Here is a 27869-nt window from a genome sequence, read left to right on the forward strand (position 1 = left end):
ATTACACAACATTCACCTATTGGATATGAAAGATGTTTATTCGCATAGACCAATGGTCTGTACTTATACAAGAGGAGAGACATGCAAGATGGAAAGGGACATATATACGATGCTTGATTAGAGCAGTCATGTAGCATAATGATAGCAATCATATTGATCTTGTGATATATTGTGTCTATATCTTATAGACTCCTTCAAGATGGACCGCCATTTGCGAGGCTAATCTTAACTTATAGTTTCTGAAATCTTGAACGTGAGAGTGGGTTTGTAAGCGCATTAGCAAGTTGATTAGCTGAAGAAACATGAGATACATGGGCGCTTCCTTGTTGTACTTTGATGTCGAACAAAGTAGTAGTCCAAAGCGATGAGTCTTCATCATGGAATGGAACACCGGATTAGCAATTAGATAGGTAGTTATGTGATCCAACTATTATTTACAAAATTCAATCCAAATATATATATATATATATAAAACCTGAATTAACGTAAACAACTGAATCCATAAACTCGAAAATCCGACAAATCAGATCCGAATACAAATGAATAGTTGGTAATTGTATACACTATAAACATATTTAAATGAATAGTTGGTAATTGTATACACTATAAACATATTCTCGTTTGTTTGAGTCGGTTTGTAATCAGATCTTTATTCCCGTTTTAGGTTGATTATATAAATATTTAATTTATAAAAATGCGTCTCTTTTTTTTTTGTTAATCTTGTTTGTGTAATTCTCTTAAATAGCCATTTTTAAGTTTTTATCACTAAAATAACCCCTAAAAAATGACTAAAATAACCTTTTTTTTCGAAAATTTTAATATTTATTTTTTATTTTTTAAAATTTGAAACCCTAAATCTAAAACCCCACCCCTTAACTTTAAACTCTAAGTTTAGATTATTAAATCTTAGGGTAAAAATACACTTTACTCTTTAATAAAACTTATTTTAGTTATTTTATTCGTTGAATGCTATTTTTACGACAAAAATTTAAAAATGGATATTTTCAAGAATTTCTCATTTTTTGTTTTGTGATTTTTTTAAATTTACTTTAGTAATGAGCTGGGCCTCAAAAGGCCCACAAAAACTCGAGCCGGATCCAAATCGACTGCTAAAAAGATCTCATGTCAATGACCTTGGAGAAAACGCAAAACCCCTAAACCCTAGTCTACTTCTAGAATCTTCGTTCTACTTAATTTCTCCTCCTTTCTGCGAGTTGCGAATTGTCAATTTAGCTTCTTTCCGATCTGTTCTGAAGCCACTGTAATCCTCTCTGTTTGATTGACAATCTATCACCATGTATAGGCTCGTCTCCAGCATTGCTTCAAAAGCTAGGTCAGATCTACTCGCCTCATTTGATTCGATTCGAATTCTGTTTATTTTTTGAAACTTGTTTCTGATTGGTTTATCGGAGATCCGATCATTGCGAGTTCAGTTCCGATTTTCGATCATATTATTACCAGAATTCGAATTAAATTGAATAACGAAAGTTAATTTTTTTTTTGTCTTCCTTTGATTTAACAGAGTTGCCAGAAACGGTACGACACAGGTTCGTGTTCTCCAAACTGTATCTAGTTATTCTGTTCTAGCTAGTTGTGGGTTTACATGTATTGATGTGTGTTCTGTGTGAGGTTAGATTGGAAGCAGACTCAGTTCCACTAGGAACTATGCAGCAAAAGACATAAAGTTCGGTGTTGAAGGTCGGGCTTTGATGCTTAGAGGTGTCGAGGAGCTTGCTGATGCTGTTCAAGTCACTATGGGACCCAAGGTATACACTTTTTTTAAAACTTTTTTTAGATCTAAATTCAATAGAACGCCCTTGTGTATCGTGAATTGTCTGTTTTTGATTACCCCTCACAGTATTTGATGTAAAAGTCTTGTCCTTTAAGGGTCGTAATGTCATCATCGAACAAAGCTGGGGTGCGCCAAAGGTGACCAAGGATGGTGTTACTGTCGCCAAGAGCATTGAGTTCAAGGACAGAGTCAAGAACGTTGGTGCTAGTCTTGTCAAACAGGTTGCTAACGCCACAAATGATGTAGCTGGTGATGGTAAGAGGGGACCTTTCATTGTATTTAAAAATACGTTTTTGTTATTCTCCTATTATAAGTTTCATATTAATTGTTGTTTTTTGTATCCCGTAAAAAACAGGAACAACCTGTGCTACGGTTCTTACTCGAGCGATCTTCACGGAGGGTTGTAAATCAGTTGCTGCTGGAATGAACGCAATGGACCTAAGGCGTGGAATCAAGTTGGCTGTTGATACTGTTGTCACGAACTTGAAGAGCCGAGCACGCATGATTAGCACTTCTGAAGAAATTGCTCAGGTTGGAACAATATCAGCTAATGGAGATAGAGAAATTGGTGAACTGATTGCAAAGGCTATGGAAAGTGTTGGCAAAGAGGGAGTGATCACAATTCAGGTGAGCTAATTTTTGATTCTTAAATGTTTTTAAAACTAGTTTGCTTATTTCTTATTGTGACTGACTTATGCTATCATCTCTTGATACAGGATGGCAAAACCTTGTTTAACGAGCTTGAGGTTGTTGAGGGTATGAAGATTGACAGGGGATACATCTCCCCGTACTTCATTACAAACCAGAAGAACCAAAAATGTGTAAGAATCCCGATCTTACCTTTTTGCTTTATCAATATTAATGAACTTCGGAATTGATTTTGTTCTGCTTGGATGTGGTTTGCAGGAACTAGAAGATCCTCTCATTCTCATCCACGAGAAGAAAATTTCCAATTTAAATTCTATAGTGAAGGTCTTAGAACTGGCTCTCAAGGTATATTAACGATTTGGTCATTTCTTGAATGTTAATTACATTTGCTGATATACTCATTTAGTTAGTTTTGTATCTAAAGATCTATATCTATTTTGTATTCCCCTTTTCAGAAACAAAGGCCATTGCTGATCGTTGCGGAGGATTTGGATAGCGAGGCTCTCGCTGTGCTAATTCTAAACAAACTTCGTGCTGGAATCAAGGTTTTTATTTTCTGCCTTTTGTCATGTCTTTTTTTTTGTCTTCCTTACTACGTCTTATTAGTTTTTTTAGCATGCTTGGATTGATGTAAATGCAATTACATTATAGGTCTGTGCTGTGAAGGCTCCTGGTTTTGGAGAAAACCGAAAGGCCAACTTACAGGATCTAGCTATCCTCACCGGAGCCCAGGCAAGCACATATTTACTATTTTACTACATGCGTAGACAATCACAGCTATACTAATTGCATGAGCTATAACATTCCTTCGATGATTTCAAATTTTCAGGTAATTACAGAAGAGTTAGGCATGAATCTCGAGAAAGTCGACCTCAGTATGTTTGGAAACTGCAAAAAGGTTCGTTTGGCTGAATCCTTGTTGGCTTATTCTCCTTATCCCATTTACCTTTTGATACATCTATATCACTCGATTTTGCATTTGTTAACAGATAACTGTATCCAAAGACGACTCTGTTTTCCTTGATGGTGCTGGTGACAAGAAATCAATTAGCGAACGATGTGAACAGGTTGGTTTACACTTCTCGTATGTTTTATGACGTAGGAGAGTCAGGGATCTTCCTTGACTCTTTTCCCCAACTGGTAAGGATGTTATGTATGTACTAACTCTAAATAAATCACACAGATACGATCCATGGTTGAAGCGAGCGAATCTGACTATGACAAGGAGAAGTTACAAGAAAGGTTGGCTAAGCTTTCTGGTGGTGTTGCTGTACTAAAGGTAATGAAACTGTTCTCTTAACCTTTCTGTTGGAGAACACTAATGGACTGAATATTTACTGGTCGGATGAATTTTATATGGTGGGCTTGTAGATTGGAGGAGCGAGTGAGTCAGAAGTTGGCGAAAAGAAGGATAGAGTAACTGATGCTCTAAATGCCACCAAAGCAGCTGTAGAAGAGGGTATTGTTCCAGGTAAAGAAACATTCTGAATCCTATAAGATAAACTTTGTTTAAGTTCTTGAGACAAATAAATTACATTACTTTTGTGTGGAATTGCAGGTGGTGGTGTTGCTCTTTTGTACGCGTCAAAAGAGCTCGAGAAGCTTTCAACAGCTAACTTTGATCAGAAGATTGGTGTTCAAATCATCCAAAACGCTCTCAAGGTTTTTCTCTCACCACATTTTTCTTAATCTCCAGTATAAAACAGCTTCCAGAATCTTAAAACTTACAAAATCTTTCTTTGATGCAGACACCTGTTTACACGATTGCATCCAACGCTGGAGTAGAGGGTGCAGTCGTCGTAGGCAAGCTTTTGGAATCAGATGATCCTGACCTCGGTTACGATGCTGCTAAAGGTCTCACAGTTTATAAGCATTTTCTACTTGCTTGGTCTCCACTCTCCACCTTGTTATTTCGCTATATACTCAACTGTCTTGTATTTTATATTTCAGGAGAGTACGTTGATATGGTAAAATCTGGTATTATCGACCCTGTGAAAGTGATCAGAACCGCATTGGTTGATGCTGCAAGGTACACCAAGTTTGAGAATTTATAGTCAACTTTTGAGTTAGTTGCAATGTTTTTATTTTTCTTTCTAATCTTTGTTATTGGTTTGTTCTATTGGTTAGTGTGGCATCTTTGTTGACAACGACGGAAGCAGTTGTGACTGATATTCCAACTAAAGAGGATGCGTCTCCAGCTATGGGCGGTGGTGGCGGCATGGGTGGTATGGGAGGTATGGGCGGTATGGGAGGAATGGGTTTCTGATGAGAACCATACATGCTAGCTTTAGGTTACTTTTGGAAAATGTTGTGAGATTATATGTTTGCTTCATCCACGAGCCAATAGTGGATCCTTTTTTCTATCATGATTGGAAGAGAGAGAGACCCTAAGATTCTTACATGATTTCTTGATTCCCGATTAACAATCAATTTATAAAATAAAATAAAATTTTAAATTAAGTTGTTTGATGATAGATTCATAATAGTCTTTTGTTTGATCATAAGCTTGTAGTAGTCTTTTGTTTGGTCAACATGTCACCTCCAAGAGAATCTAGTGTGTGTGTTAGTAATCGCTACTATTTCTTCCACACATGTTTCGCATCACATGATCTCATTAGCGGCATCTCTACGTAAATCAATAATCTCTACGTAATCATCAGATGTATATGCATAAAGCTTGTTGATCTACACCGGAGGCCACAAACATTTTAGTAAGATTTTAACAAAATTTTTATTTTTCTTTTTAAATTAAGGATCTTTTTCAATGTAATTTTTTTTCAAAAAAATTGGGAGTCCTAGTCCAATGTTTCACTTCACTTCGCTATGTTCAGGACCATTCCTACCTTTCCTGTATGAGAAATGTTGTTTGTAACTTCAGAACAAGCAAATCAGCTGTCCAAAAAGCTGTGAAGATGGAGTAAGTATATAAACTGATGATCTTTGTAGTGGTTATAGTCACTGTCCCGCGGGCTACCAGTTTAACCGCTAAGAACATGCGGGGCGAGCATGGACAGTGGTTTTGTGACCACTGTCAGCAGGGGGCCAGCTGGCAACGTCCAATTGAATTTGATGACAGCAGCGGGATGGGCCATCTGGACGCGAGCTGGCCCGTTTGACATCTTTCTCTCGTTCATACCGAACACAAGCCGATATAATGGAAAGAGGTTACACTACTACGCTCGCTAAAAAGTTCCCACTGGTCTTTACTTTGGAAGCTAGCTTGACCAAGAAGCAATAACTATATCGATGAAAGATTGATCCTTTCGCGAGTCACATTCAAATGATACAAATCTAAACAAGAATCAACAATAAATAGCCAATTGCTACAACTATCCATGATAAAACATACTTAGGTCAAATTTTCGATAAACCTTAAAACCAAAGACTTGATGATAAAAAGAGAAAAGAGTTATGTGGTTGTTTCTCAAACGTACCACTTGACTTACACGTAAAGACGATAATTAAAGACTAAGCCTGTCCTGGAACAAACCAGTAAATCTTGGAAGACCAATCATCTAATCTTGTATGCCAAGTGATTGTTCTTGTTGCAAGATCAAACACACCACAATTTGCTTCTCTCCTCGTCCCAAGATAATTATCAGACAAATGATCATCATCAAGGAAACATATTGAACCACTCTTGATCCCTCTATCTTTAACCGGTCCCCTTATTGTAACCCCATGACCAAATATCAACATCTCATCTCCTAGAGAGTCTACTCTTTCCCATTCTCCAACCTCAAGATTCAGCTTACAAATGCAAAACTTTCTGTTTAACTCTTTCAAGCTCAGAACAATCAAAACCTCTCCTGAGTTTGCTATAGCAATCCTCATCTTATATATTGTATCAACGAAGGGAAAAGGATGATTAAGATAATGGTTTCCTTCTATGGTTTCTTTAGGACAATCTCCAGAGAAATCAAGAACGTTGATGTAATGATCAAAGGTGTAGACATAAAGCTTGTTGTCTTTATAAGCCATGTCTTCACACTGTGTGCATGTAATACGCCATCCTTTATCACCATCATTTGCTATTTTCTTGTATGACAAGATATAGAACTGTTTGATAGCCCATGCGACGACGAAATCTCCTTTTCTCTCGTTTATCCACAAGACAGCCGTCTTTGAGAACTTAAAATCGTCCCAACTCACAAGAAACTTGGTGCCGTAGAGCTCAAGGAAGCATTCATATAGGTCGTTTCGTACGAATCTATAAGGACTATCACCAAGTGATGAATCTAATGAAGGAACACTGATTGTTTCGCTAGTAAACACATTCAAGAGATGGAAATGTAGACAAGGATCTACGAGTAGAAGCCAGTTGCTGTAACTGGCGAGACAATGGACTTCGGACAAGTCGATTCCAAGAAGGTTTTTGTGGTAGACTTTATCTTGAATGGGATCATACAAAAGAGAGTTCTGACCTTGTAATACGATTCGCCATGGATAGAGAGGACATGTTCTTGAAACGGTGTACCAGTTTGAGCAAACGGTTTTGGCTCGATGAAAATCCAAAGAGCTCAAGCTTTCGAAGATTGATCGTAATAGATCAGGGCAGAGCTTAGACCAATCAACGTTTCTAGACATTGTGTATTGGATATTCTGGAGGCTGCGGCTAACTTAGGGCTTTTGTTTCTTGAGTGAACTAATGGATTCATATATGTTCGGAGATTCTGTTTCAATAAGATCTTTGACTTGCCCTATATAGCACATTGATAATACCATTTTTCTCATGTTTACACTAGTCATTTTTATCTCATTTTTAATATATTTATACCTTATTTAGACTTAGAATTTAGAGTTGAATGGTGAGATAGGGTTTTTGGAATGCAGAATTTAGGTATCTAATAAAAATATAAATAAATACTTAAAAAATTTTTGAAAAACAGTTTCAAACATAATTTTCGGTTTTCAAAAAGACATTTTGAAAAGAAAAATTCGAAAAAAAATTTCAAAAACAAATATTTATAAAAAAGTTCGAATATGAAAAAGTATAATTTGAAAACATAAAAAATATTTTTATTTTTTATTTATTTAAATAATGATTTATTATATATATATATATATAACACTGATATAAGAGTATTTTTCTTCTTAGTGAAAAATGTATTTTTGAAAATGTCACTTTAGTGGTGGTAAATATGAAAAGTGGTACCATAAAAGTGGTAAACATGAAATTTTCTCTGTATTTCTTCATTTTTGCAGTTTTGATAATCAATTTTGGACTATATTGTTTATTCTTCCTATAAACACTTCTTATCGTAATAAAAATAATTAAAGGGTGAACATAATTATATTTTTTTTATTTTTTTTTATTTTCAAAATTGAGTTCATAAGCAAAATACAACAGTTTATATATCATTTAGCTTAATTCATTTTTTTATTGGTGTAAAATTTGATTTAGTTTGAAAACTATATATTATTTAACTTATATTTTTATTGAAATACAATAGAACCTCTATAAATTAATAATGTTGGGACTTTGAAATTTTATTAATTTATAGAGATATTAATTTACAAAAGTTTTCTTATTTAGATTTTTTATTTTAGGATATATTTATGGGTGAATTTGGTGAATATTCATATTGGATCCTAATATTAAGCTTATAGCCATTCTACAGTGAAAAGTCTCTGATGGGACTAGTTACGCTCAATATTGCCAAGAATAACCCTGCAAGCGTGTGTGAGTGGGAGTGGAGTAAAGTTAAAAACACATGTGCTTAAATTGTGCCCGCATGTTGGGTTATGAAAAAACGCAGAGGCAATATTATTCTATAGTCTATGTAGTCTATTTAAGTTCTGCCACACACAAAGTCACAATAATTGGTAATTGTTTATTCATAAGGGGCTTGAAAATATACAATATACCCATGCATAGTAACGAGACTACCCTATATTCAATGTAGTATGTCCACATTTTGGTGTAAACCATATACGTCCAAGTTTGCTTTGTTTCCACGTTTTTATGTGATGTTGAATAATGTTACATGTGTAGAAAGTGATCCAAACAAAGCTATAATATACGATATATGGTATAGTTTAGGCAAAGAAGTCAGATCCTCAATACATGCGTTCAGACAAGTTGCAGTGGCCTAATGTTATGACATGGATTGAGTCGATATAGACACAAAGAAGAGAAGGCAATTATTAAAGGTAAGCAAGCAAAACATGACCGCACATTGTCTACTAGTCGCAAGATAGAGTATGTTAATGATGACATGAAGGCAAGCATCATAATACAATACATAAGCCTACACTGCTATGTAATGAAATGGAAAACAAAGTTATAACAAACACTGCTAGAGGATTTAAGTCACAAATAAAGGAAACATAAGAGAGGAAAAACATATATCACAGACTCCGATTGTCAAATCTCTACCATAACAGAAAATATTTTTTTTTATTTTGATTTGAGCTGAGCATATCCTGTTTTTATACTATTTTTATAATGGTATAATCTTTTCTTGTAACTGCGATTAACCATACAAGCAATCTCTGAAGGTACAAAGCCCAGTTGGATGCAATTAGAGGAAGACGCATGTTTCACACATTACGAGGAGTAATGTAAGGCAGTTTTTCATAACGAGGTCAAGTGACAACACCAGCAACAACATAACATCGTCGGTATTGGTATGGCGTTTTCAAACAAATAGAATCGTAAAGGAGCAGGGGGGTTGATGGTACGGCAAAAACAATGGTCTTTCACAAATGGGTACTATGTAACTGAAGCTTTAGTTCTCTTCATGAATAAACATAACATGAAGTTGTAACATGAGAAGTACATATACATCATAATGCGGCCATGTACATGAACATGTGATACAATGAAGACAATAGAGAAAAACTGCAAAAAAATGGACAACACAATACAAATAATAGTATAGAACGACACCCTATCATATGGAAGGAAAAGAAAAATCAGTTTCATCTACACAGTTCGATGCAATTAGAAAAGGAAGCACTTTTCACACATGGAGAGAATTAACGTAATGCAGTCGTCCATTGACGATATATATGAAACCTCTGCATCCAATGTGTTTGAAAGAAGCATCCCATGCTTGAGGTGTTGAACTTAAGTGTAGCAAAAAATTTGGAAACTATAAACCAAAATGTTTATACAACTAATTAATTGTATTCAACCAGCTGACTAACTATATTGTATGCAAAGTCGTATCGTCTAGTGTACAAAATAAAAACCAACAGGTCACCTCCCATATTGAGTAAGTTATCTAAGAGTGAGAAGCACAAATGATGCATCTCTGTGGTGCGAATGTGTATTCGGATTCAAGAAGATAAACATTATACAAGTAGTGAACATAAAATGCTTGAATTTGTTGGACTGCACTATATACAAGAGATATATATGCTAATACAGCATATGAGGTCCATTAGTTCTCAAATTGTACTAAACTATATGGCATATCAGGGGCATTAACTAGTAAAAAGTCACCACTTGCTGTCCTTCTTCAATGCCAGTTGCAGCTTCATCGTGGCTCCTAGTATTTGCAGCCTGAAAGATATATAAAGTATGTAGTCATTGCCAGGGGCGAAGCCATACTTGTCTTTTACTGGGTGCACAATAACTAATATTAATGATAAAAATTAGAAAAGTGGAGTATTGAACCCATGTCCCTTGAGAGTTGTGGGTGCACCACAACCAAATGAGCCAATTATAGCTAATATGTTCATTGTAAAAGTTAACTGTATAAACAATTAGGGGTGAACGTGCACCCATAAACGTCAACGTAGCTTCGCCCCTGGTCATTGCACACATCAACATAGACGAGTCTTGACCTAGTTACAACGTGGAATGGAGTTACACAATTAGTAAAGAACAAAACACATGTACATGAATGCAATAAATGATTCCATACTATAAGACATGCTAAGTAATATAGTACCGACATGTACTAGTACCGAAGCAAGGAGAATACAAGACTAACAATAGTACAAATTCTATAGCAATATAGATGAATAAAACAAAGTGTTAAGGTTTACTTACAGTTAGGGATGTTGTCATGGGCAAAAAAACCCGGCCCGGCCCGAACCCAAACTAAACCCGCCCAGAAAATACCCTAAACTATAAAACCCGAAAAAAACCCGGTACTATTAGGGTAACTCGCGAAAAACCCTAGAACTTTAGGGTTACCCACGGGTACCCGAAAAAACTCTTTTTTGAGTTTTGTGGTTTTTTAGTTAAAGTTTTATAGTTTTAACTTAAATTTATATGTATTGAATATTTAATTTTAATCATGTTTTGTTTTAAATTTGATTAATTTTCAATTATCAAATTTATTTTCTGTATAAAGTAACAAATAAAATTTTCATCATTCATAATTTTCAATTTGCAAATTTATACTATATCCATAATGTAAGTAAATAAATAAGTTATAGAGAGTGCAAAATTTAATAGTGGGCATTGTATGTTTTGATTTATACATCTAATTTTTGATTTCAATCATTTAAATCCTTAAAAATTAGGGTAAAAGTAGTCCTTTCAATTATATATATATATATTTAAAAACCCATAGGGTACCCGAAACCCGATAGGGTAAAACCCGAACGGGTAATTTATAAATCAAGACCCGCCCAAAATAAACCCGCGAATTTTGAAAACTGAATATACGAGTTTTGGTTTTTAAATTCCAACCGGGTTTAGGGTACCCTATGGGTAAAAACCCATTGTTAACATCCCTACTTACAGTGATGGCGTCCAATCATAACATAGTGAACTTTGTTCAACTTCATAGCTCTATGCATGCTTCCACAATCATAACATGGAACTATACTACAAACAAAGTCATATAGTATAACATGAGCAAGCAAACCAAACTTCACTCAACGCTCCTATGTTGGATAGAGTCGATAAAGATCAAATATATTTAGTTACAACTACTTGTATACTATTCTACTTTAACAAAACAACATAATTTGATCAATTTTTGCTATGTGAGCTATTTCTACTAAACATGGTGACTATACTATCAAACTCGTGTAGATAGTATAGTCATATTACAACATACATAACTTGCTTCCACAAACACGAACCCAGAAAATCATGTGGGGGAAACTAACGAAAACAACACAGAAATAGCCATGGAGAGGCCCATGGTGAAGGAGGCAAATACGAAAATCCTAACTGGGCTTGTAAACTTAAAATTGTCTTGCAAATTATTTATTGATCGACCGCCTGTATACCCGTAAATCTGGATCTGCAACAAACAATAAACGGTGTTAGTGGTGCTAATGCACAGCGAGATGGGTTCAAAACAGAGGATAAGGCCGACTATGCTCATTAATCAAACTGTACTTACTTGGGTTTGATAGGAGATCACTCCGCCTTGCAAATTTTGCCGCAAACTTGGAAAACGTCGATTATCAATTTCTGCCAGTAGCACGAACCTAGAGATAAAGCTTTAAGATTTCTCCCTTCGCCAACTCCACCTCACAATCGATTTCAGCTAATCGGCTTCTTCCAATCATCTCTCCAAATGGCGTTCGGCGACGAATGGAAACAGAAAAAGTTGGTATTGACTTTTCAGTTTTTAGGGTATAGATAAAAAAATACAGTTCTCCTTCCACGCACATGTAAGACTATTTTTCGGAACTTTGGATGACATTATATAACATATCATAGCCAATTAGCCATTATCCTATTATGTATATGGACTTAATATTTTTTGGCTTATTATATGGCCCTAATTTCTCTATATTTATTCTAAGATAAGAAAAATATTTGATTTTTGTGTATAGACATTAATTGTTATTTTTTGAAATTAAATGTGATTTTCGATATAATATTAATAAATCTTATCAAAAATATACTAAGTGTTAAGAAAATATAAAGATAATTTCATTATGAATATAAAACAAACAACATAATAATAGGTACTTACTTATATAAGATTAACGGCAGTTAGTTTATGTAAAAAACAAATCTTTTTTAAAACGCTGGATAATTATTCTATTACAACTAAGGGGGGAATGTTACTATTAATATTCGTAATATTGTGTTACAAAAAAAGGGTAGAAATATATAAGATTAACGGCAGTTAGTTTATGTAAAAAATAAGTCTTTTTTTAAACGCTGGATAATTATGCTATTACAACTAAGGGGGGAATGTTACTATTAATATTCGTAATATTGTGTTACAAAAAAAAGGGTAGAAATATATAAGATTAACGGCAGTTATTTTATGTAAAAAATAAGTCTTTTTTTAAACGCTGGATAATTATGCTATTACAACTATGAAAAATATTACAGACGAATCTATAGCCGACAATTCTACCTGCCGTATGAGGATTTACGCCTAATTGCATCACCTGAGTCGCCTTATGAGATCCATGCTTGACGGTACTCCTTGTGCCATGCTGTACATCTCTTGTAAGCGTCATGTAAAAAATAAGTCTAATGGCAAAAAAATAATATGTCAAAAAGTTGTAGGGACAAATGTTAACAATGATCTTATTTAATAATATTGATAATTCGTCTGTTTGTTGCTGACAAAAAAAATATTGATAATCAGCTATCTCAAAAAAAAATTTACACGTGGAAGCACCGTATTCTAGTGGTTAAGGTTTAAAGACTTCTACACTCAGGTGTGGGGTTCAAATCTCAGGCTATGCAATTTCTTGCAGATTGCGCATTATAGGAGGTCCAGGTTTCAATTTCCGGAGAAAAAAAATGATTTATTAAATAATTATGCAGACTATGGAAGAAAGGCTTACAAGGGATCTTCAACATTGTGCAAGTAAATCCGGTCAGGCGTAGGTCTTCGTTGGACGGCTCAGGTGATGCAGTTAGACGTAGATCCTCGTAAGGCAGATAGTATTGCCGGTTACCAAATCGTCTATGTAATCTTTCTCATAATTGTAATATCATTAATAAATCAACGTTAAAAAAAATTTACATATAAAATAGTTTACGGTCATGTTTAATAATAATTTTTATTATATTAATCTTATAGAAAGTATTACACCGAGCATTAAGAACAGACCGAAAAAACATTAAAACCAAGAAACATAGAAATAGTTTTACAAGGAGATGAACAAGAGTTTTCAAGAGCTCTGAAATAAACAACATTGTCCATATTTTATAATAAGATAAGTTTACTAAGGCTAGATCATATTCCCATAGGATCAAAATCTGTTTTACTTGGACTTGACTTTGCTTTGGCGTCTACTAGTTTTCTTTTTAGGTCTTTGTTTCTGATGGTTTTGACGGTGTTCATCATCACCTACTTCATAATTTGGATTTACTTCCTCAAACCTGACCGGTTTAATTATGACCCCAGTCTTTTTCACAACCTACACACACACAAATGGTCAAAACAAGTACAACAATTAGCGACACGCGTGTTAATGAAAGTTTGACAAAGTAATCAAGACTAACCTCTGGTTGGTTTAGTTCCCCAACAATGGTCTAGGGATTAAACTCGGGACCTATATGCATATGCATACTATGCTCGAAAAAGTTCCTTTGATGTATGAGGGAATTGTAGAGTCGTTGTATGAAGTTTCTCAGTCTGTCAAAAAACAGATAACATGGTATTCGAGATTGAATGGTTTATCAACAAATTGAAGCTAGAGTGAGACACTACTGACCTTTTTATCAAGTGTCTCTTATATGATAACTTGTTTAAGACGAGCGTCTTTCCTTGATTTGAGAACTTTCTCTCTCTCTCTCTCTCTCTCTCTCTCTCTCTCTCTCTCTCTCTCTCTCTCTCTCTCTCTCTCTCTCTCTCTCTCTCTCTCTCTAGCTTTGTATTCCATAACCATCCCTGGAAATATACCTCTCTTTCTTTGTATATAGATCCAATCTCCCCAAGCAGGAAGTAGAAAACTGGTTTTTCGGGTTTAGGAACTTCCTGCTTTAGAACCTTTTCCTTATCCTTGTCAAATTCATCTAACACATCATCACCAGCAAAAGCCCGGTTTATAAGCTCTGCTTGAGAAGGAATGGTTTATAAGCTCTGCTTGAGAAGGAATCTCAAAGGTTTCCTTTACCGCAGATGCCAAAACTCCATCCACCATTTGCTCTGCTTCATTCTCTGAATCCTCACTTTCTTCATCTCTTGATCCCTTACAAAACTTTCCAATTTGTGATCTACTAACATTCCTTTAGTACTTATTTTGTCAACCAAACATATAGAAATATCCCACAACATTGTGTCTTGACGTTTTTTTAATTCTTTGAAGCGTGTGTCACACACTATTCTTCGTGTGTAACACAAGGACACGAACCAAAGCTCCACCACTGCAGCAACCTATCAAGCTTCAAGTTCTTAAGCTTACACTAAATACCAGCAGCCTCATCACTTGTAAGAGAGTTCGCAAACGGCTGAAGTCGCTAAAAGCAAAGCTATCAGAAACTGAGGATAAAAAAGAAGTCTGTTTAGTAATAGCCTCAACTAAGCCAGTTCAAAAACACTGAGGGTGATTTGTTAGACTGTAAAATGTGACTTTAGCTTTAAGTTTTATTTATAGTCTTTAAATTATCAATCATGATTTATCTTGTTTTTAAAAGCTACAGTAAAAAAACTGTAAAACCCTTATTTTCTAAAGCTCCATCTTTTTGGCTGTAGACAATATATTTATGTAGCAATCAATTTTAAATCTACATCTTTTACAGCTAAATCGAAAAACCTTACTGCCTAAATTCTACAGTAAAGTTTTTACAGTTACATTTCAACCAATCACCTCTATTGTTTAACAAAAAAAAATTCCATTTTAATCTTCTAAACAATTTCTTTATATTTGTTTTTGTGAACATTATTTATTAAAATATGAATATTACATTTCAGAAAAAATAAAGAGAAACAAACTAAAACATAATTGGAAAAAAATGAAGAGGATGTATTTATCACCACTATAAAAAAATGCTTAACTTCTAAGAAAAGGGTATATCTCATATCTTACATCACAGTTCATACCCAAAACTCTCCCTCCTTCTCTGATGTCACCATTCTTGAAAAGCTTTGTTATACTCCATGCCAAACAACTTTTACAATCTATTGTTAGGCTTACACACTGCACCATTGCATACAATGTATTTTTCCCTAGCTTCTTTTCCCCTGCCGCGTAAAGTATGATGATGGAGCCGGCCTCAGTGTTTTTCTTGACTTTAAGTGTCAGCTCAGAAAAAAAATCCACCACCCTCTTGGCGAACAATTTTGCATCTCCTCTCACATTATTTGGATTGTACATAGAAAAAATATTCTTGTAATTAGTTTTGATTGACATTGATTCACCAATTGCACTAACCCAAAGAAAACATTGGTCGTACCATATTATACCTCCTTTGTTCCTCGGACATCTCTTACGAAACTGAAATATAAAACCATATCTGTTTTGTACCATTTTAAATAATGAATTAATATTCAGTGAAAGCTTTCTTCTCCTAGTTATTTGTATAATAAGTGATTATTTTGATGTTTAGGAAAAAAATTTACAGTTAAGGATTTAAAGAAACCATCGTATAAAAATAGTTTGTAACCATTATTAACATAGTTGCATTTAATGAAAACCATCGGCATTATAATCCCGTTTCTATACAACATTTATGATAAATTGTGATATTTAAATAACCTGGGTTGAGAGGGGTTTGGATATCTAGAAATTCCAGGGCATTCGGATCTGTTAGATCCATGTTATGCTATCCATATTTAGGTCTGTGATTTTTGGATATCTAGAAACTGGGTATTTATCTAAAATGAAAAAATATTTTAAATATAATATTTTAGAAAATAAAAGTAATAATACAAAATAATTCAAAAATAAAATTGATGTATAAATTTAATGTATCTTTTATAAGTTATTTAAAATATATTTTAATATATTTACAAACTTTGGAGATCTACTGATCCAAGATACTATCACACAGATACGATCTTACAAATATATGGATATTTAGAGTGGATCTAGAGCGAATTTCATATCTATTTTTTTTTTCTAGTTAACTCTAGTTTTATTTTTGTTTCATGTTATCATTTCTCTTTTGGCTCAAAGATAAGGTTTATAAGGGCATGCGTACTGGTGAGCTCTTTAATGAGTTTCTTACCCAAAAAATTAATAAAAAATTAAAAAAAATAAGTGAGAGAGAGTAGAAAAGTTGAGGTTGCCAATAATCGTTTTTATGGCTATAGTTCCAGTTGTCTATTTTTGACTGGCACACATATGCTTAAAACATCTAATTTTAAAGCATAACTAAATTAGTTAAAAATATTAATATAAAATGTCTAGAAATGTTTGGGAAGAAACTCATCGATGCAGATATTCTAACACCTCAAAAACCTAATCTTTATATTTAAATTTATATTTACCCCAGCGACTGCAGTGTCAGCGCATGTACGGCATTTAGATCCATAAGAGTCACCACGACACTGGAACATGACGGTGACAGAATCAGAAGCAGGGCCCTTAGTTAGGTGCATGAAACCGGTCCGAGCATAATCATCAGTACGAACTTTACGAAAGAGAATGTTGAGACTGTCCTTGTACTCACTTCCAGAATTATATATTCCTTGATTAAGGAAGCATTTGTGGTTGAGATACTCATTGGTAATGTTCAGTGATGAAACACTATGTATTATGAGGAATTGGATGGCCAAATTAGGGAAAACAAATCGTTTGGATAAAGAATATGAAAACTTCATTGTTTAGTTTATATTGTTTTTCAGTAGAAGGTGCTTTTGATAATTAATGTGTTGAGGTAGACAATTTTATATAGGAGATTCAAAAGGATATTAATGTGTTGAAAAGAAAAGTGTTTGCATATTTTTGGCGGCGGAAACAGAGGGACAGAGAAAAAGTCCAAATTTAAAATGTTTTACCAAGTTTAAATTCCTAAAAATAAAACCAAACTGATACCATAGTTTTCCTGCACCACTCATGAACTAAATGGGCTTCGTAATATGTTCTAATTTTGTAAGCATAATAAGAATTTGCCGAGAGACCTAGCTTGACCACGGGCCTTGGCTCTTTTCTTTAGAAGCTAGCTTGACCAAAAACTCAAGAAGCAATGACTTCATAGCTGGAAGATTGATCCTCCAGCGAGTAAACACATGGAAAAGATACAAATCTAAACGAGAATCAACAATAAAAGCCAATGGCTACAACTAGCCATAATCAAAAAAACTTGGATCAAATTTTCCATAAACCCTAAACTCAAAGACAGATGATGATACAAAAGTGAGGATAGTTATGTGGTTGTCCTGGAACACCAAGATGAGACTAAGAGATTCCGAAGACTCATCTTGGATTGTAAATGATGAAACTGATACCGAGGAATTTTGGTGCTAATCCCAGGACACCAGTAAATCTTGAAAGACCAATCATCTAATCATGTACACCATGTGATTGTACTTGTTGCAAGATCAACACACCACACTTTGCTTCTCTCCTCGCCGCATATAATTACGAGACAAATGATCATCATCAATAAACATACTGAATCACTCTTGATTCCTCTATCTTTAACCGGTCCTCTAATTGTAACCCCATGACCAAAAATCAACAACTGATCTCCCAAAGACCCCACTCTACCAACTTGAAGATTCAGCTCACAAATACAAAACTTTCTGTTTAACTCATTCAAGCTCAGAAAGATCATAACCTCTCCTGAGTTTGCTATAGCAATCCTCATCTTATATATCGTAACTACGAAGGGAAAAGGATGATTAAGATAATGGTTTCCTTCAAGAGTTTCTTTAGGACAATCTCCTGAGAAATCAAGAAAGTTGATGTAATGATCATATGTATAGACATAAAGCTTGTTGTCTTTATAAGCCATGTCTTCACACTGTGTGCATGTAATAAATACTCCATCCTTTATCACCATCATTTGCTATTTTCTTGTATGAGAAGATATAGAACTGTTCGATAGCCCATGCGACGACGAAATCTCCATTTCTCTCGTTTATCCACAAGACAGCCGTCTTTGAGAACTTGAAATCATCCCAAGTCACAAGAAACTTGGTGCCGTAGAGCTCACGGAAGCATTCAAATAGGTCGTTTCTATAAGGACTGTCACCAAGTGATGACTCTAATGAAGGGAGATTGATTGTTTCCCGAGTAAACACGTTCAACAGATGGAAATGCAGACAATAATCTACTATTAGAAGCCAGTTGCTGTAACTAGCCAGACAATGGACTTTGTCGTAGTTCTTGTCTTGAACGGGATCATACAAGAGAGGGTTCTGACCTTGTAATACGATTCGCCATGGATAGAGAGGACATGTTCTTGAAACGGTATACCAGTTTGAGCAAACGGTTTTTTGGCTCGATGAAAATCCAAAGAGGTATACCAGTCAAGCTTTCAAAGATTGATCGTAACAGATCAGGCAGATTAGGGCAGAGTTTAGACCAATATACGTTTCTAGACATTCTTGTGTATTGGATACTCTGGAGGCTTGCGGCTAACTTAGGGCTTTTGTTATGACCAAAGGGTTCATATATGTTCAGAATAGATTCTGTTTCAGTAAGATCTTTGACTTACCCTATATAGTCTATATATTTCTGTTTTCTTGCAATTTTGCTAATCAATTTTTAAGGGTCTAATTGATAACCATCACAGAAACATAAGGAACAAATAGAAAAAGAATGGGAAAGAATAAAATTATAGAAATGATGAGGAATAATGATTCCTTATCATATTTAGTGAGGAACAAATTTATTCAATATTTCTGTATAATAAAATGAATGAGATTGAATGAAAAGGAAAAACTATTCCTTATGAATGGTAAAATTTCTTAGGAATAATAAGAAATGCATTGTTCCTCTTCATTCTTTGGTCACCATTCATACCCTAATTTATATTGTTTATTCTTCCGATAAACAATTCTTAACATAAGAAAAAAGGGTGAACATAATTTTTCTTTTATTTTCCAAATTGAGTTCATTAGCAAACTACAACAGTTTAAGGACTTTTCATTTGAGATGATAAATCTGAGTATCTGTAACAAAATAGCAAAAAAAAATGTGAATCTATATAAAGCAAATGCAATTGTAGGTTATATAATTGTCTATTTAATTTTTCAAAATTGCATTTTTAATCATAAAGTTGGCAAAAGTTTGCTCTTTAAACATTAAAGCTCAACTGCTAAAACTTTAAACATGGAAACTTGTTTCAGTAACATATTAAATATCAAAACTAACTTACTTGTTTCACATGTCAAAATTGTGACCGGTACTATCCATAGTAAGTCAAAATAGGCGACGTGGCAATTTTTTCCTTTTTTAAAAAAAATATTTTTAATTATTTTAATTTATAAAAACAAATAAAATTAGATTAAATTTAAAATAAACTCTACAAATTTGATAAAATTCAAAAAGACAAAAAATCAAGAAAAAAATAAAACACAAAAAAATAAAAAAAACAAAAAAAAAACAAAAAAAAACAAAAAAAACAAAAAACAAAAAAACAAAAACTAAATTTAAAAATTAAAAAAAACTTAAATTGTAAAAATTGATAAAAATCCGAAATTAGGAAAATTTAAAAAAAATCTGGAAAACTAATAAAATTTAAAAATTCAAAAAAATTAAAAATTGAAAATGAAAAGGTACTTGCACGCATATTTCTTTGGTGTTTAGGTAAGCATTTCTAGGTCGGGTTCAGATCCTTCAGATCCTAGAGATTTGAACCCAACAAAGCACTTGAAATTTTTCGGTTCGGGTTCGACATGGCAGTGATGGTGAAAAATTTAGTTATATCACTATAAAAAGATATTACGAGATATACTAGGATTTTTTTAACATTTTATTGAATGTTAAAATTGAAAAATATTTCAAATTATAATTATAATTTTTATTTTTTTATAAATTATTTTTCATTTTTTTTTAAAAAAGTTTCCTATTTTTTCCTATTTGCTATTGGTTTCTTACAAATTATTATTTTATTATTATTATCTGTTCTTAAATTTTTTTTCTTATCTTTTTCCTGAATTTTTTCCAGTTTTTAGAATTTATTTTGAATTTTCATCTGACTTTATTTGTTTTTATTAATTAATATAATTAAATTTATTTTAAAAAATAGTAAACCGTCTCGTCACCTATTTTGACCTATTAAGAAACAGTGCCAGACATAATTTTGACTTATCAAACATGTAAGTTAGTTTTAATGTTTAATATGTTATTAAAACAAGTTTCCATGTTTAAAGTGTTAGACGTTAAACTTTAAAGTTTAAAATGTAAACTTTTGCAAACTTCGTGATTTAAAATGCAATTTTCCCTTTTGAAAGTATTAATGCCAATTAATGACATTATTAGAGGAGTTATTCTTGGGTTCACTCCCTAGGATGAACCTAGGTTCACCAATCAATAGAATTTCATTATTTCAAATTCGATATCTTTTAAAAAAGGAAACCAAATATTCTCAAATTATATTATGTTTTAAAAATAAAAAAGTAAGAAAAAGATAATAGTTACAGAAAAAAGAATTAAAAAGAATATATATATTTTTAACGTTGTCAACAAAACACTAAACCCTAAATCCTAATCCCTAAACCCTAAATCCTAAACCCTAAACCCTTGGGTAAATCTTAAACCCTTGGGTAAACCGTAAACCCTTGGGTAAATCCTAAACTCTAAATAAAAAACACTAAAACCCTAAACCCTAAACCCTTGAGTGTTTTAGTGTATAGTGATTTTGATTTAGAATTTAGGATTTATCCTAGAGTTTAGGGTTTATCCAAAGATTTAGGGTTTAGGATTAAGGGTTTAGGGATTAGGATTTAGGGTTTAGGGTTTAATGTTATGCTGATGATGTAAAATATTTTTTTTTGTAATTACTACTATTTTTTTTACCTTTTAATTTAAAAAACATAATATAATTTGACAATATTTTGTTTTCTTTTTTAAAAGATATCAAATATAAAATAAAAAAATCCTATTGGTTGGTGAACCTAGAGGTTCAATATAAGAATAAGTCATTAAGAGAAACACTAAACCCTAAATCCTAATCACTAAACCCTAAACCCTTGGGTAAACTCTGAATCCTTGGATAAATCATAAACTCTAGGGTTTAATTTTAAATATTTTTGATTTAGAGTTTATGATTTATCCAAGGGTTCAGGGTTTATCCAATGGTTCAGGGTTTATCCAAGGGTTTAGGGTTTAGTGAATAGGGTTTAGGGTTTAGTGTTATTAAGATTTAGTTTTTAATGTATGATTTAGGGTTTAAAATTTTCCAATAGTTTACGGTTTATCCAAGATTTAAGGTTTATAATTTAGGGTTTGGAATTTATGATTTAGGGTATAGGATTTAGTATTTTGCTAAAGGTTTAACAATATTTATTTTATTTTTTTTGTAACTATTTTTATGTATTTTTATTGTTTTATTTTAAAAATATAATTTTATTTGGAAATTCAATTTTATTTCATTTTTTAAAAGATATCAAATATCAAATACTCAAACACTATTGGTTGGTGAATGTAGAGAATTTTTCTTAATGAGGGGCCAAGAGTAGGATCCTTGACCGTCCTCTGCCGGTAATGGTACGGTTATTGACGTACTTAAAAATGATCCATTCTTGTTGTTTGATGGTGTCATGATCCCGTAATAAATCTTTTTCAAGGACCAGTGAACATCACTTGACGGAGAAAAGAATATTCCGAAAGGAGTATAGATCGTTGATTTTACACTACGATCCAAGCTTTTTGGTAAACGCAAAAGCGTTTTCTTTGGCCATAGAGCACTGTAATTTCTGACGTCGAAGACCTTTTCCCCTCTGTAATGTCCATTCGGGGGAGCTCTTGAGACGGCTAAGAAGAAGACCATATCGACCGATCTCATTTCTTTCTTTCGTTCTTAACCCACTGATAAGTTGAGGTAAAGTGAAGCGTTTTGAGCTTCTTATTTATATGTAACAATCAGTTACTACCATACCTTTTGAAATTTATTTCTCTTGGAAGATTAAGCAAGGATCTTATCAAGACGGGGTAAAATCATTTTGTGGGAATAGTAGCTAATGTAGGCTGTAATGGGTAGCCAAGTCTAGGAATGATATGAATGAACAGAAGAATTAAAAAATGGGATGGAGATGAATGGAATAATGAAAGTTATGAATAAAAATATGGAATTTTATTCCATATCATTCCCCTTCATGCGCATGCATTTTTTATTCATGAATGTTTTATAACCTCTTTTTTTCTTATTCCAGAAAAAATCATTGGAATGAAATTTGATTTTTATTCATATTTTGAATGCAAACAAAGTCCCACATTAAAAATTTAGACAAATAATGTCTAGTATTTAAAGAGATGTCTAACTTTGATTAATACGAAACTTTTGGGAAGGAGCCCAAAACCAAATTCATGTGAGCTTTGCCTTCGGGTCCAAAGTGGACAATATCATACTAATCATTCGCAGACGAATTGGACATGGGATTGGAAAAAGCCTAACAATTGGTATCAGACCAGCCAAAAGATCCTGAAAGCTTCAATTGTAGGAGGAGAATCCTCAAGGTGACTTCGCAATTAAGGAGTGCCGAGTCTCTCTCTAACAACGATACAAAGATTAGGTGGATATTCCTAATGGTGCTACAAGGATTAGGTGGTGAATGTCCTAATGGTACTGCAAGGGTTCGGTGGATAAAATCCTAATGGTGTAACGAGAGTTAGGTGAAAAGTTCATTGTTTTGTAATTCTATGAAATTATGACGTTTACAAAATTATGATAGAAGAAATGATAGATATAAAATAATTAAAATAGCAATTATCTTCTGAAATTAAATGAAAATAAAGTTTTACATAATTTAAAAATATTTTTATAATTTTTATTTTATATTATTAACAAAAAATTTCAAATTATGAAAATGAAAATAATTATTAAACAATTAAATGAAACATTCTCTGTTTTAAAAATGTGAAAATGATAAAATTTTATATATAATATAATAAAAATAAATTAATTCATTATACAATTAAATTCAAATAATTTTTCTTTCGAAACTTAACATGCAATAATATTTCAAGAATAATATTTCAACATACAATAATATTTCAATACATGTTTTGACTTTTTATTATTTTAAAATTCAATTCTGATACTCGATACCAATACAATATTATGTCATTTTCTATAACACACAGCTTTAGATGATGAAATTTTCCACTTATGGTGCTAGATTTTTGATTTTCCTTTAGTTAAAAGTTCTTAACAGAATTAAAATTAACATAAGCTATGGGACATGTTCTTATCAGAGTTGCTAATAGAAGATAAATCCCGAGTGGTAGAACATGTAAGTACAATAAAAGGTATTAGGTTAAAAGAGCATGACTTGGTGCTTGTAAACTCTTTTTTCAAGAAATCATATAGTGGACTCAAGAGAATGCAATGGCACTAAAAACCAGCAGCCTCGTCACTTGGTAAAAGAGTTCGCAAACATCATTCATAATTATATCAGCAATCGGCTGAAGTCACTAAAAGCAAAGCTATCAGAAACTGAAGATGAAACACAATTCCGTTGAATAATGGCCTCAAGAATTCCAAGCCAGTTGAAAATCATTGTTTAACAAAAATAATAATCAATTTTGATCTTCTAAACAATTTCTTTGGATCTGTTTCTTAACAACTCTATTTATTAATATCAATACTATTAAAACTGAAGGGCCTTTTTTGAGGTACCCTTGGAGTTTTGAAGTATTTACCATTCTTTGCCACTGAATTATTTTTAATCTATGATTTCAATTAAATTTTGTATTTTTGAATTTTATTTTAATTAAAAGCAGAAAATCCTTTTGTTTAAAAATCATTCATAAAACATTCAAACAAACTTCAGTTGCTATAATTTAGTTATTGAAATGGATACATGATATGTGCAGAAATCACGATACCCAAATTGTATGTTTAATCAACAATATCTAGTGTTATTTTAAGTACTTTTCGTGTTTCGGATATTTTTCAGATTTTCTAGATATTTCGAATCTTTTTAGGATCCTAAATACCCGAACAGATGTGGACTCATTACGTCCATATCGGGTCCAACAACCTTTTGATATAGATTTTTAACGTAATTGTACAAAAACATGGTTGATGAAATATATTTTAGAAAACTCATTTTTAAATATGAAAATATCTATCAAACTATAGACGGTTGAAAGTTTAGTATATAATATGAGATTTTAGTGGGAAAATTTATATATGATATGATTACGTTATTATAAAGGAAAGAGGAAGTTAAAATGTACACTTATATGTTGTGTAGCTTCTCTTGCTTTAAATTATATATTATATGATAAAAGTGATAATATAAAACATTAATTTCAATGCTTTTATGATTAAAAGTCAAAATGGTAAACATAATAATATTAATGATTAAGATTTAGGAGTGGTATTTGAATAAATAAAGGAATTGAATAAATTATTGTTAGAGAAATATATGATAACATATTGTTAGTCTAAGTTTGAGTTAAATAAAGTGTCCAAACAACTTTGTTAGGTAGATTTTTTAAGACTTCTTCCTTTTTAATAGTATTGATTTATCATGTTACTCTCTAAACATTTTGAAAACGAAACCAAGATCGACTCAGTATATATATTGGTTGATTGGTCTGACCAGTTTAACCTGCTTAACGAGTTTTAAATTTTTTTATAATTATATATGTATATATACCATATGCTTTAAGAAAGAAAAAGGAATTCTATATGAACTTAAATTATTAACATAATAAGATTAACATTCAAATCACCATGTATATTTTTTCTTACCACAAAATTTCAAATGTTATATTAATGGAAAAATTTGAAAACATATAATATTTAGATAACAAGTGGGAATAAGACATAATTTTTCGTATGAAATAATATGTGAAAACTGAAAAGACAAAAACTAATTAATCACTAACAGTTTCATAAAAAAATTCTTAGAACAATTAAAAGACTATAAACTATGTTTTAGTTTAGCAGAATCCATGGTTTTTTTATCCGGGCCGGAGTTTTTCAAATACAGTTTTTATTGTTCCAAATCATCGGTTCTACTGGATTTTTCCAGTTTTTCTCAAATCCAAGTTGACTGGCCTGATCAGTTTAACGGGTTTTTAAAATTTTACTGTATATTATATATGTATATATACCATGTTTAAAGGAAAAAATGAATTCTATGTGAACTTAAATTGTTGACATACATAAGATTAACATTCAAATCACCATACATATTTTTTCTTACAACAAAATTTCAAGTCATCGGTTTTACTGGATTTTCTATTTTTTTTTCAAATCCCAAATTTTAAACTGAATCGAACTCAACTTATTAGACGAGTCATGGTCGGACTGTTTTCGAGTGGTTGGCCCGGTCTGATTTCCAAAACATTGCAATGTTTATAACATAAAATATCCCGCGCTTTCAAAGCGCGGGTCAAAATCTAGTATGTATTAAATTTGAGCCAAAAAAAACTAAACAAAACTAAAGCATAATTGGAAATTATGAAGCAGATGTATTCATCACCACCGTAAAAAATGCTTAACTCCTAATAAAAGGGTATAGCTTGTATCTTACTTCACAGTTCGAACCCAAAACTCTCCCTCCTTGTTTAATGTCGTCGTTCTTGAAAAGCTTTAAGATACTCCATGTCAAACAACTTTTACAATCTATTGTTAGTTCTACGCACTGCACCATTGCATACAACGTATTTTTCCCAAGCTTCTTTTTCCCTTCTGCGTAAAGTATGACGACAGAGCCGACTTCGGTATTCTTATCAACCTTAAGTGTTAGCTCAGAAAAAAAATCCACCACCCTCTTGGCAAACAATTTTGCATCCCCTCTTACGTTATTTGGGTTGTACATAGAAAACATATTCTTGTAATTAGTATTGATTGGCATGTCTTCACCGATTGCACTAACCCAGAGAAAACATTGGTCGTACCATATTATTCCGAATTTGTTCCTTAGACATCTTCTACGAAACTGCATTGTCAACCCGTATATGTTTTGTATCATTTTAAAAGATGAAATAATATTTCAGTGAAATCTTTCTTCTCCTAATTATTTTTATAACAACTGATTATTTTATGATTAGGAGAAATTTTAAAATTGAAGGATTTACAGAAACCAGACATGTATAAATTATTTGCAACCTCTAATAACTTAGTTCATTTAATAAAAACATCGTCAATATAATTTGGTTTCTACACAACTTATGATAAATTGTGATGTCTAAATAACCAGGTTGAGAGCGGTTTGGATATCCAGAAATTTCAGGATATCCAGGATCCGTTAGATCCATGTTATAACTATCCATATCTAGACCTGTGATTTTTGGATATCTAGATATTGATATTTATCTAAAATGGAATTAATATTCCAAAATAAAATGTAATCTTTCAAAAAGTAAAAGTAATGCTATAAAATAATTAAAAATAAAAAAAATTGTATAAAATTTAATTTTATCTTTAGTTATACTATCACACTAATACGATCTTACAAATATCTGGATATTTAGAGTGGATCTAGAGCGAATATCATATATGATCTAGATCTTTGATAGTTATCCCATCCCTATCTTTGATACTTTTTAGTTAACCATAATCTTATTTTTGTTTCATGTAGTCATTTCTGTTTTGTTCAAATGAAAGTTTTATAACACCTCAAAAACGTAATCATTATATTTAAATGTATGACGGCTCGTTTACCCCTGCGACTGCGGTGTCAGCACATGTACGGCATTTAGACCCATAAGAGTCACCACGACACTGGAACATGACGGTGACAGCATCAGGAGCAGGTTCACGACCTCTGCTTGTGCGCATGAAACCGTTCTTATAATAACTACCAGTACGAACACTACGTAAAATAATGTTGAGGCTGTCCTCGTACTCACTTCCAGTATTATATATTCCTTGATCAAGGAAGCATTTGTGGTTGAGATACTCATTGGTAAGGTTCAATGAAGAAACACTATGTATGATGAGGAACTGCATAGCCAAAATAGGGGAAACAAATCGTTTGGGTAGAGAATATGAAAATTTCATTCTCTTAGATTTTATTGTTTTTCAGTAAAGGGTGGTTTTCATAAATGATGTGTTGAGACTGACAGTTATATATAAGATTTTCAAAAGGATTTTAATTGAATGGCTCATTAGATAGAAGAGAATAGTGTGCATATTTTTGGCGGCGAAAACAGAGGGATAAAGAAAAAGTCCAAATTCAAAATGTTTTACTAAGTTTAAACTTCTAAAAAAAAAATCAAACTGATACTAAATTTTTTACCACTTATGAACTAAATGGGCTTTATAATATGTTCTAATTTTGTAATTATAATAAGAAAATGCAAAAATTACCTTAACTTTTTGATTTAAAAACTGACTTTAATCTAATTTACATCTGCCTAAATTATACTATGTGGTGTCAGTGCGTGTGCACCTTTGGCACATGCCAAGAAGCGGTTATATTATTTACTCTGTGTAATTATAATCACAAATTATATTATTTTATCT

At 32.5% G+C, this 27869-nt stretch overlaps 4 protein-coding genes, 1 long non-coding RNA gene and 1 pseudogene across 5 annotated transcripts; 1 reads left to right on the plus strand and 5 right to left on the minus strand.

The window, feature by feature from the left end:
* Positions 1–1103: 1103 nt before the first annotated feature.
* LOC106367470 (chaperonin CPN60-like 1, mitochondrial) lies at positions 1104–4900 on the plus strand. Its single transcript, XM_048780742.1, has 17 exons — positions 1104–1333; positions 1523–1547; positions 1635–1766; positions 1888–2047; positions 2148–2419; positions 2509–2613; positions 2699–2785; positions 2896–2985; positions 3092–3172; positions 3270–3338; positions 3430–3507; positions 3624–3719; positions 3812–3911; positions 3999–4102; positions 4189–4294; positions 4391–4469; positions 4568–4900. Exons 1-17 carry the CDS (start codon positions 1296–1298, stop codon positions 4704–4706), a joined length of 1761 nt encoding a protein of 586 aa, XP_048636699.1. The 5' UTR covers positions 1104–1295; the 3' UTR covers positions 4707–4900.
* Positions 4901–5381: 481 nt separating this feature from the next.
* Positions 5382–7027, minus strand: LOC125575559 (putative F-box protein At2g33190). The gene has a single exon (XM_048780743.1). The coding sequence runs from the start codon at positions 7025–7027 to the stop codon at positions 5909–5911; it is 1119 nt and encodes a 372-aa protein (XP_048636700.1). The 3' UTR covers positions 5382–5908.
* Positions 7028–9702: 2675 nt separating this feature from the next.
* LOC106401109 lies at positions 9703–12075 on the minus strand. The gene is made up of 3 exons (XR_001280423.3): positions 11755–12075; positions 11143–11652; positions 9703–9950 (listed from the first exon to the last, which is right to left on the minus strand). It is a non-coding gene; the product is annotated as an uncharacterized LOC106401109 (long non-coding RNA).
* A 2872-nt stretch (positions 12076–14947) lies between these two features.
* Positions 14948–17900, minus strand: LOC106424210 (putative cysteine-rich repeat secretory protein 35). Its single transcript, XM_013864967.3, has 2 exons — positions 16762–17900; positions 14948–15766 (listed from the first exon to the last, which is right to left on the minus strand). Exons 1-2 carry the CDS (start codon positions 17092–17094, stop codon positions 15323–15325), a joined length of 777 nt encoding a protein of 258 aa, XP_013720421.2. The 5' UTR covers positions 17095–17900; the 3' UTR covers positions 14948–15322.
* On the minus strand, positions 17640–18823 carry LOC106413833 (annotated as a pseudogene).
* A 6985-nt stretch (positions 18824–25808) lies between these two features.
* LOC106424199 (putative cysteine-rich repeat secretory protein 35) lies at positions 25809–27663 on the minus strand. The gene is made up of 2 exons (XM_013864956.3): positions 27066–27663; positions 25809–26340 (listed from the first exon to the last, which is right to left on the minus strand). The coding sequence occupies exons 1-2, from the start codon at positions 27402–27404 to the stop codon at positions 25897–25899; spliced, it is 783 nt and encodes a 260-aa protein (XP_013720410.2). The 5' UTR covers positions 27405–27663; the 3' UTR covers positions 25809–25896.
* Positions 27664–27869: the final 206 nt, after the last annotated feature.

The sequence above is a fragment of the Brassica napus genome, chromosome A5 (genome assembly GCF_020379485.1).
Source record: "Brassica napus cultivar Da-Ae chromosome A5, Da-Ae, whole genome shotgun sequence".
In the NCBI taxonomy this organism is placed as follows: domain Eukaryota; kingdom Viridiplantae; phylum Streptophyta; class Magnoliopsida; order Brassicales; family Brassicaceae; genus Brassica; species Brassica napus.

Excerpts from the sequence above, each read along its gene's own strand:
- LOC106367470 (XM_048780742.1), top strand. The coding sequence starts at position 1,296 with ATGTATAGGCTCGTCTCCAGCATTGCTTCAAAAGCTAG. Across the intron at positions 1,548-1,634 it reads CCAGAAACGGTACGACACAG|ATTGGAAGCAGACTCAGTTC; the intron begins GTTCGTGTTCTC and ends GTGTGAGGTTAG. Across the intron at positions 3,173-3,269 it reads CTATCCTCACCGGAGCCCAG|GTAATTACAGAAGAGTTAGG; the intron begins GCAAGCACATAT and ends TCAAATTTTCAG.
- LOC125575559 (XM_048780743.1), bottom strand. The coding sequence starts at position 7,027 with ATGTCTAGAAACGTTGATTGGTCTAAGCTCTGCCCTGATCTATTACGA.
- LOC106424199 (XM_013864956.3), bottom strand. The coding sequence starts at position 27,404 with ATGAAATTTTCATATTCTCTACCCAAACGATTTGTTTCCCCTATTTTG. Across the intron at positions 26,341-27,065 it reads CTGACACCGCAGTCGCAGGG|TTTCGTAGAAGATGTCTAAG; the intron begins GTAAACGAGCCG and ends TTGACAATGCAG.
- LOC106424210 (XM_013864967.3), bottom strand. The coding sequence starts at position 17,094 with ATGAAGTTTTCATATTCTTTATCCAAACGATTTGTTTTCCCTAATTTG. Across the intron at positions 15,767-16,761 it reads CTGACACTGCAGTCGCTGGG|TTTCGTAAGAGATGTCCGAG; the intron begins GTAAATATAAAT and ends TTTATATTTCAG.